We start from the raw sequence: 10,430 nt of genomic DNA, 5'->3' as shown, positions 1-10,430 counted from the left end.
TCTTAATTGTTCGTGTTAGATTAAACCACATATCTTTAAAACTGCGTACAAATTTAATTTTACCCAATTTTGGGGTAAACAACAAGTAACTTATAATTAATTATGATTATACCAGATCTTTTTCAAGAGATATATAAAAACTTTGAAAGAGAATAATGTAGACTAGTGTTATAATTTATTTGAGTTTCGGTCGATGTTTAGCGGTTGTTTATTATCTAGACAAAAGTTGAAAGTATAGTTTGTTTCGTGCTATAATATGTTATGTTACGCGTAGACTTTTTCATTTTCCATTTCAAATGAAAGAAGAAAAGAGCTATGCTTAAAAACTATATAAAGCAAGTTTTATGTATTTTTACTTAGCATAATCTGCTTAAAACATATTCTCTTAGAGTTAAGTTATATACACCATAAGTATATGAAATTGCTACGGTTACCGTTACCTGTTATAATAAATAATGTCTTATTTTCAAGATTACAAATCTCATATTTAAAAAAGCTTACCTATTTATATCATGTGTGTTACATGATAGTATAAAGAATTATGTATACTAATTATGTATATAACAAACTGATTATTTTAACCTCAAGGGGCTAATGTTCTCGTAAGTAGAGATGAGCCAGTGACCCTGAACGATAAGTTTAGTACTCGATCCATGTGGGGCCCGACTATAAAGAATTTTCTTGTGATTTTTTTACTCGTTGATGATGTGAGGAAAAAAAACTTACCATGTGCATCAACTTTTGTTAATAAGCTACATTTTTGCCAAAAAAATATTTATTTGAAAATACAGTCAACCCTCTCTATGACAGACTCGTCTGTTCTGATATTTTTATGGTTTTTTTAATGAATATGTATACGGGCGAAATCGAGCCCATGAAACACCTCGGTTTCTGATGAAGCGAACAGAGCAAGAAATCGGAATCGAGGCAAAGAGCCCCATGATGCGGGGTCCGGGCAAAACACCGGCCCTCAGGAGTATAAGGGCCATGACCACCATGTCCGGTTCGAACCCCAAAAGCCTCGGAGAGCATTACCAGATAATCAAGCACGACCAACAAAATGCCGTGATATCTGCAACCAGCCGGATATCACGGCGTGGATCTCAGCACGTATTGCCAGAGAACCGGTGATTAGTTAAATAAAAGATTTTTACCTTTTATGTAATTGTACTTAGGGTAAAATTCCCCTACTATATAAGGGGGGGTCTGATTATTCATTAGAGAGACTATAATATGCATATCAAGGAAATATACTCTTATTTACTCTGTTATTCACAGTTCTTACTCTTGTTCATCAGTGCTTCATTATTGTGAGTCCGGGATCGAGGGCAGGCATTTCATTAAGGCTGTTATTAAGTCCGGAATCAACCCCCTTAAGTGGTTTGACAATCTATTAGATCCTTTATCTGTTTAATCTAATGCAATTTATCATTTGTATTGAATTAATCAGCATATCCTTAAAACCACATATAAATTCAATTGTTATCCATTTTTAGGGTAAATAGTTTAGCGCCCACCGTGGGGCTAAGGATAATAATGAAAATTTGATACAAATTTTCATAACGCACTATATTTTATACTTGTTCTTTGAGCTTTTAATTTCAGGTCAGATTAAAAATGTCGAACTCCCAATTTTCCCATTTGAACGTCGATGTTGAGTCCGGACACCATGGCGAAAACAACAACGTGGTACCCAGCAAACAGGTGCCCCTGCTGACCCCAACGGAGTCCCAATCGCAAATTCGATCGATGCAAACTCACACGTGGCTATTGAAGTAAACTTGCCTACTGACCCCGAAAACAGCATTCGCGGGAGAGCCCGATCGATAGCCCGGAGCACACACGACGACGAAGGTGACGGGATCAACTTGTGTGTGATCTGCGAAATATTACAGGCTCAACAAGCAGTGATAGCCCACTTGCAGAACCAAATCCAAGCCCCCAGCAGAATTGAGCCCGAATTGTCTAGGGAAAATGGCCGCAGAAGTGAACCGGCCATAGAAAGGCCAGGTAAAGCACAACCCGGGACTAACCCCGGGATAATAAAGATGCTTGAGGAACTGACAACACACGTTGAATCTAGAGAAAAGAAAATTGAAGCCAACGACCAAAAAGTGGGGACCTATAACTCCAGGGTCGACCAAATCCCGAGAGCACCACCGATACTGAAGGGCTTGGATTCCAAAAAAATTGTCCAAAACCCATTCCCTCTGAGCGCAGCTCCGAAGCCGATCCCAAAGAAGTTCTGTATGCCCAAAATTACAAAGTATAATGGGACAACCGATCCCAAAGAATATGTGACCTCTTATACGTGATCCATCAAAGGAAATGACTGGGAAGATGATGAAATCGAATCCGTTCTGTTAAAAACATTTGGAGAGATCTTGTCGAAAGGAGCTATAATATGGTATCACAACTTACCCCCTAATTTGATTGACTCGTTTGCTATGCTTACAGATGCCTTTGTAAAAGCATGTGTCGGGGTAATCAAGGTCGAGACCATGAAATCAGACATTTTCAAGGTAAAGTAAAGAGATAACGATATGCTTAGGGAATTCATATCGAGGTTTCAAATGGAACAGATGGACCTTCCCCTGGTCGCAGATGATTGCGCCGTTCAGGACTTCACCCAAGAACTTAATCCCCAAAGCTCATTGGCTTCACAACAGTTAAAGAACAATCTGATAGAGTGCCCGACAGTAACTTTGGCCAACGTCCATAACCGATACCAATCAAAAATCAGTGTCGAAGACGATTAGCTCGGGGGCCCTTCCAGGCCCGTTTACCCCGTTAGTGTTGGTGACAAATCCAAAATAGACATTGATCGTGAACCAATATCGAATAGAGACTGGTATCAACCATACAATGGAGATCAAATGGGTAATCGGTCCGAATGCACCACTGTGAGAAATGAAAGAAGGAGCGACCGAGGTCATAACAACCGGGGACTCATGAGCAGAAGCGGTTTGATAGACCCATTGGGTCTAAGGAAGCACCAAGGTTATCGGAGTGCAACTTAAACGTCGACGCTTTTGCCATCTTATCAGCCATCGGACACATCAAAGACACTAAGTGGCCTCGACCATTTCAATTTCATCCTGCCCAAAGGGACCCCAACCTAATGTGTAAATATCCTAGCACTCACGGCCACAGAAGCGAAGACTGCCGACAACTGAGGGAGGAAGTAGCCCGGTTATTAGACAACGGACACCTCCGAGAGTTTCTGAGTGATCGTGCCAAAAATCACTTCAGGAATAGGGACTCCAATAAGTAAATCGAGAAAGAGGAACCTCAGCACGTCATTAACATGATCATTGGTGGGGTTGACATCCCCCAAGGGCCAATGTTAAAGCGCACTAAAGTGTCCATTACAAGAGAAAAATGGACTCGAGATCATGTACCAAAGGGAACCGTACTTTCAACGATGAGGATGCTGAAGGAATCGTACAACCACACAATGATGCATTGGTAATATCTATACTCATAAATATATCTTGAGTTAAGCGTGTGTTCATTGATCCAGATAGCTCGGCCAATATCATCATATCAAGGGTCGTGGAACAACTGGTCTACAAGATACAATGCTCTGTTTAGGAGGGCTTGTATTCACAACATGAGGGCAGTACCCTTGACATTACATCAGGCGTTGAAATTCCCCACACCGGAAGGGATTAAAATAGTTTACGGAGAGAAATCGACTGTAAAAGAGATGTTCGCGGTCGATGAGGTGGTCCCAATATATACACTCTCAACATCGAAGAACCCAAGTTTGTTCACCAAGGAAGAAACCAAATATCAATCACCGACACCGGCCCTGACCGAACCAAAAAAGCAGCGGGCGAGCGAGGAGGACGATTACGGAGTCCCCAGGTCTTTTATAGCCCCTGACGATTCCGATGCCACCAAGTCAACAGTTAAGGAGCTGGAGCAAATCATGTTGATCGAGCACCTGCCCCATCGGAATGTATACCTAGGCACATGGCTTACTCCCAAGCTCAGGAAAACACTCATTGAATACTTATAACTAACGTGGATTGTTTCGTTTGGTCCCATCTTAACATAATAGGGATCCCGCTGGAAATAACTACTCACAAGTTGAGCTTAGATCCGAAGTTTCACCCGGTTAAATAGAAGAGGAGGTCTCAGTCCGAAGTCAAGAATTCATTCATCAAAGACGAGGTATCCAAACTCCTTAAAATAGGTTCCATTCAGGAAGTTAAGTACCCGGACTGGTTAGCAAATGTAGTGGTAGTGCCTAAAAAGGGAAATAAATTAAGAATGTGTGTACACTACAAAGACTTGAATAAGGCATGCCCTAAGGACTCTTTTACTTTGCCTAACATCGATCGCATGATCGATGCGATGGCCGACCATGAGATACTCAGCTTTCCTGACGCCTATTCTGGGTACAACCAGATCCCGATGGATCCGGGCGACCAGGAAAAGACTTCCTTCATTACTAAATATGGCACCTATTGTTATAACGTAATGCCATTAGTACTAAAACATGCTAGTGCCACTTACCAACGCCTAGTAAATCGAATGTTCGAAGAGCAAATAAGGAAATCAATGAAGGTTTACATTGATGACATGTTAGTTAAGTCTTTGCGAGGAGAGGACCATTTGAAACATTTGCAGGAAACCTTCAACATACTGAAGAAATACAATATGAAGATGAACCCGGAGAAATGCACCTTTAGAATCGGGTCCGAGAAGTTCCTCGGATTCATGGTGTCCAACCGGGGAATTGAGATCAATCCCGACAAGATTAAGGCCATTAAAGACATCACTGTGGTGGACAATGTCAAGGCCGTTCAAAGACTAACTGGGCGCATAGCTGCCTTGGGTCGATTCATTGAAAGGTCCTACGATAAGAGCAATCAGTTCTTCTCGTTATTGAAGAATAACTTCTTATGGAATCCGAAGTGCCAGCAAGCTTTGGAAGAACTCAAACGGTGCCTTTCGAGTCTGCCTTTACTACATACTCTGAAGGCAGATGAGCAGTTGTACCTATACTTAGAGGTATTCGAGATAGCAGTGAGTGGAGTCTTAGTTCGGGAACAAGAAGTTACCCAATTCCCTATATATTATGTTAGCAGGACTCTAGGCGAGGCCGAAACAAGGTATCCTCACCTAGAGAAATTGGCGCTCGCTTTGCTAAGCGCCTCCTGGAAGTTAAAGCCATATTTTCAATGCCATCCCATATGTGTCATGACTACTTACACATTAAGGAACATAATGCACAAAATCGAGCTCTCGGGACGATTGGCCGAATGGATTGTGGAAATTAGTGGGTACGATATTGAATATCGATCCCGAACCGCATTCAAATCTCAAATTGTAGCAGACTTCGTAGGCGATTTCACGCTGACCTTAATACCCAAAGTCGAAAAGGAATTGTTATTAACCTTGAGGACCTCCTCGGGGGTCGGGATCCTCTTTATGGATGGTTCTTCGAATACAAAAGGGTCTGGACTCGGTATTGTGTTGAAGCCGCCCATGGGTAACGTAATTAGGCAATCTATTAGAACTATAAAATTAACTAACAATGAGGTCGAGTATGAGGCCATGATTGCAGGTCTCGAACTGGCTAAAAGACTGGGGGCTGAGGTGATCGAACCCAAATGCGATTCCCTCCTTGTGGTGAATCAAGTCAATGGGATGTTCGAAGTGAAAGAGGAACTAATGCGAAGATACCCGGATAAGCTACATTTAACACTGCATTGATTCAAGGAGTGGACCTTAATGGTCGTACAACTCATGAAATCGATAGTGGAAGAAGGCCACACCGAGATAAACTCGACAAGCTTAACTTGGGATTGGAGAAACAAGTATGTAGATTACTTGAAGATCGGGAAGCTACCTTCAGATCCTAAAGAATCAAGAGCTCTACACACGAAGGCGGCAAGGTTCAGCCTGTCCAAGGATAACACCCTTTTCAGAAGAATGTTCGATGGCCTACTCTCCATATGACTGGGACCGAGAGACACCGAATACATTTTGAGGGAAGTTCACGAAGGCACCTGTAGAAACCACTCGGGGGCCGAATCGTTGGTTTGTAAGATAATCAGATTCGGCTATTACTGGTTCGACATGGAGAAAGATGTGAAGGAGTTCATACGGAAATGCGATGGCTGTCAGAGGCACGCACCGATGACCTGTCAGCCCGGGGAGCTACTACATTTGGTCTTGTCACCTTGGACATTCATGAAATAGGGAATGGACATCATCGGTCCCCTACCATGGGCACCTAGTAAGGCTCAATTTATATTATTTATGATTGACTATTTTTCTAAATGGGTTGAAGCTCAGGCATTTGAGAAAGTCAGAGAAAAATAAGTTATTGACTTTTTTTGGGACCACATAATATGTTGGTTCGGAATGCCGGCCGAGATTGTATGTGACAACGGGAAACAGTTCATCGGCAGTAAGGTAAGCAAAGTTTTCGAGGACCATAAGATCAAAAGGATCATGTCAACACCCTATAACCCCAGTGGAAACGGGAAGGCGGAGTCTACAAACAAGACCATACTCCAAAACCTTAAGAAGAGGTTGACCGACACCAAAGAAAAATGGAAGGAAATATTTCCCGAAGTCCTATGGGCATACCGTACGACCTCAAAGTCTAGCACCAGGGCCACCCCATTTTCATTGCTCTACGGTGATGAAGTGCTAATACTGGTTAAGGTAGGGGAACCGAGTTTCAGGTTCTGATATACGACCGAAGAATAAAATGTTGAGGCCATGAGCACGAGCCAAGAACTACTGCATGAGAGGCGCGAGACCGCCCTCGTCCGGTTGGCCGCCCAAAAACAACGGATCGAAAGGTATTTCAACCGGAGAGGTAACCTCTGACACTTAAATATCGGGGAGTTTGTGCTAAGAAAGGTGACATTGAACACTCGGAACTTGAACGAAGGGAAGCTGGGACCAAATTGGGAAAGCCCATATCAAATTATCGAGATTATCGGTAAAGGTTCATACAAACTCGAAGCAGGGAATGGCGAGTAACTACCGAATAACTGGAACGTAATCCATTTAAAGAGATACTACTGCTAAGGTACGACCCCATTCATTCTTTTCTTTACATATATTGCAAATTGGTCTAACACTTGTAGACAACAACCAAAGGATGATGTAGTTGTTAGGCCTGAAAGCACGCGTTGCACTCTTTTTCCGTTGAACTGGTTTTGTCCCAAATGGGTTTTCCGACATGGTTTTTAATGAGGAAACAGAGGATCGTGCTAACTTAGAATCAAATACTGGTTGGTGAACAAGAGTCGATGGTCACGTCAACAGTATCCGAGCCCTCTCGACAATCGACCTCGAATACTGGGGGACATCAACCTCGGGTAATGATTTTTAGCAAGGAATGCTTGAGCAGTCTATGCTCGGTGGATAGGATTTATTGTAAGGGCCAAATGGTCAAATGAAATGTGCCCGCATAGACCACCTAAGCCATAACACGAAGCTTGTACACACTTATAATTTTGTATATTACACACAGGAATGAAAGAAATTTTCTACCTTACAGATATATATTTTTCCCCTTAAGACTATTAAATTTTGTTTCTTAAGGATATTGAGCCCAAGGGCAGCCTCTTTCATATCCAATAGATCACCCCTACTCGGGGAATATCGTCCAAGACAAACTCGGACAGCTCGGGCTATTGAATCCCGATGGCACAAAATCCTATTAGGTAGTGTCTAAACTTAAAAGGCTATGGTTACCCCGACTCGGGGACTACCATCCAAGACAAACTCGGACGGCTTAGTCTATCGAAGCCCGGAGGTACAAATCCTATTAGGTAGTTCCTGAACTTAAAAGGCCACGACCACCCTAGAAATGGCCCAGCGATGTCCGATGCCCGTAATCAAAACATAAGGCATTCAAAATTCTAAACCGGTTCAGAGGTTACCCTCGGCAAAATTATAGTCTAAAAACATCTAAACAAGCACTTTGAGGAAAGCTTCTGGTCATACCGAGCCCCCACAAGTTTCAAACAAAATTCACATCGAGAACAAGTCTTGTTCGAACCTCCGAACAAAGACTTATTACTACATTTTTATTCCGTGCTAAGGCATTTGAAATATTTGCAATTATAAAGAGGATGCCAAAATTAATAGACTCGAAAATTACCGAAAAGGAAAAAAAAAGCCTTATACACATTCCAAAAAAGTCTTTACAAAGGACAACGGAAACGGCCTCAACAAAATAAGTGTATGAAATACAAAAACAAAGAACAATCCCTAAGGCACCTAAGCATAATCTTCACCAGAACCCGCCTCGTCACCAGAACCGTCAGGGTCTTCCCCATCCTTGGGTTCGCCGGAGCCCTCAAAGCCTTCCTCACCCTCGGGGTCAGCCATCTTCTTGGCCTCAGCCTCAAGCTTTTTGGCATCTTCGATTTTGAACGACAGGTCGAAACCTCGGGTATGGACCTCCTCAATAGTCTCCCTTCAAGACAACCGCTTTACATACTCAACAGTAACTTTCAGGTGGACCTCGGACGCCTCAACATCAGCCCTATAGTGGGCCACCATCTCTTCAGCATCAGCCCTAGTTACTTTCGTCATGGACCTCGCTATTTCGAGTTCCATGCCAAGGGCATACCGTTCAGTAATAGTCGAGCCCAGTTGATACTGGAGGTCTTCGTTTTGTCGAGCTCGTGCTTTGTCTTTCTTTTTTGCCACTCGGAGTTGGACCATTGCCGATGCCAGCTGCTCCCAGGCGGTCTCCTTCTCCGAAGATAGTCGGTCCATTTTTCCTTTCCACTCTTCGGCCATGGCCTTGACCTCATTCATCTCGGCTCGGAGTTGGTTGATCCTGTCAACCTTTTGATGGACCTGTGAGGTTTGGTCATTAGTATCCATGGCTAACTCGTCATCTCTAACTTCAAAAATCTTTACTTGGTCCAGCAGGTCGGCATACTCCTTCTGAGTCGTATCTAACTCGGCCCGAAGGCTCTTGACAGCTTCTTCGTGTTGCCTACTCAGAAGCTTATACGTATCCCTCTTCTCGGCGAGCTCCCTGACCTTGGCCTCGAGCTGGTTAGCCTCGGCCTAGTGCTTGAGAAAACATTCATGGTGAAGTACCAAAGCCTGAAAAAAGATAAAAGAGAGAAGACATGATGGACATTAAAAATTAAGTCAGAATACGAAAGAGCGTGATGACACCTTACCCGGTTCAGCGCCTGCTGCACTTCGTTGAACAAACACGGCACGCCCACCTATTTCATTTTCGTCTGGTCTTCTTTGGTTACCAGGCACCGGAGATAGCTCGCTACTCCAACGGGGGCGATAAGAACCCGGGCATCCTCCGGGACGGTGATGATTATTGACTGCTTACAGCCGGGATCCGTACTCGGGGCGGGAAACTGGTTGATCAACTTTGGGCTCAAATTCAGCCCACCGGTCTCTGAAGACGGCTGCTTCCTCGGCACCTCTAGGTCGCCCAGCCTGGTGAAGTCTTCCAAAGCGGCCGAGTCTACTCCCTCAAAACACGAATGAAGGGGAATCGTCCGCACCAGGAGCCCCTTCATTGGATCGCTTCTTCACAATTCGAGCCTCTTCGAGCATGAACTTGGTGTAAGAAGGCGACCCTGAAATATCTATTACATCGGGTGCCTCCTTCGGGTCATGGTCGGCATCCCGGGAAGACTCGGCCCTGTTCTCCTCGTTGACCTCCCTAATTTGAGAGAGATCGGCCTCATGAATCTCCTGTTCAACAGCTACCCGTTCTTTGGGGGAGATCGGTTTATGAGACACAAGAATGCCATCCTCCTCGAGATCGTCCCTGAATCGATAAAGCGAGTCCGAGTCGGGTGCTCGAGAGCTAGAACTATCCTTTCGCTTACGGGCCAACCTTCTCCTTGGCTTCTTCTTCTCCAAGCTCGGGGAACTCGTATCCCTCCTTTTCTTATTCTCTTCTGCTGTAGCCCCGAGTTTCCCGAAGTGGAGGGATCGACGAACAGGTCTTCGCCCCTTACTAAAGGCCTAAGCTTAATAGTCGTAGGCAAGCCTGCGAGAAGAAAAGAAAGGACATGAGAATGTGATCTTAAAAGGGAGTCTAATGTTACTTATCCGGGAAAGAGATTTTACCGTGAGAACGGGACTCCCAATGGCCCTTCGAGAGATCACGCCATGAGCATTCAGAATAAGGCATCTGTGCGCAAATGTCATCGATCTACTCCTTGAGTCGAGGAATGGCGTTTTAAACTCGAGCGAGGACTGCACCACCACAAATATCGATGAGGAAAAAGGAGATAAAATGTAAAATCGACATTTAAAAGAAAGTTATGCTTACGTGATACATCCACTTCTCGGGGAATGGCCTAAACCCGACAGGGATATAGTCTGCGGTCCTCACCCGGAAAAAGCGTCCCTACTAGCCCTGATCCTGATCCTCGTCGATGTTTGAAAATAAGGAT

The 10,430-nt window shown here is 44.0% G+C and overlaps 1 protein-coding gene across 1 annotated transcript; it reads right to left on the bottom strand.

The window, feature by feature from the left end:
* Positions 1–8,460: 8,460 nt before the first annotated feature.
* LOC138898656 (vicilin-like seed storage protein At2g18540) lies at positions 8,461–10,182 on the bottom strand. Its single transcript, XM_070184736.1, has 3 exons — positions 10,102–10,182; positions 9,505–9,996; positions 8,461–9,063 (listed from the first exon to the last, which is right to left on the bottom strand). Exons 1-3 carry the CDS (start codon positions 10,180–10,182, stop codon positions 8,461–8,463), a joined length of 1,176 nt encoding a protein of 391 aa, XP_070040837.1.
* Between the last annotated feature and the right edge of the window lie 248 nt (positions 10,183–10,430).

This window comes from Nicotiana tomentosiformis, chromosome 9 (genome assembly GCF_000390325.3).
Source record: "Nicotiana tomentosiformis chromosome 9, ASM39032v3, whole genome shotgun sequence".
Lineage (NCBI taxonomy): Eukaryota > Viridiplantae > Streptophyta > Magnoliopsida > Solanales > Solanaceae > Nicotiana > Nicotiana tomentosiformis.
Note: the sequence above shows the minus strand (reverse complement) of the source record. Positions and strands in the feature narration are given on the sequence as shown.

Bases quoted from the DNA above. Each gene is read 5' to 3' on its own strand.
- LOC138898656 (XM_070184736.1), bottom strand. From the start codon at position 10,182: ATGACATTTGCGCACAGATGCCTTATTCTGAATGCTCATGGCGTGATC. The intron at 9,997-10,101 runs GTAAAATCTCTT...TATTAAGCTTAG, and splicing joins TTGGGAGTCCCGTTCTCACG to GCCTTTAGTAAGGGGCGAAG. The intron at 9,064-9,504 runs GTGTTTTGAGGG...CTCAAGCACTAG, and splicing joins CGGACGATTCCCCTTCATTC to GCCGAGGCTAACCAGCTCGA.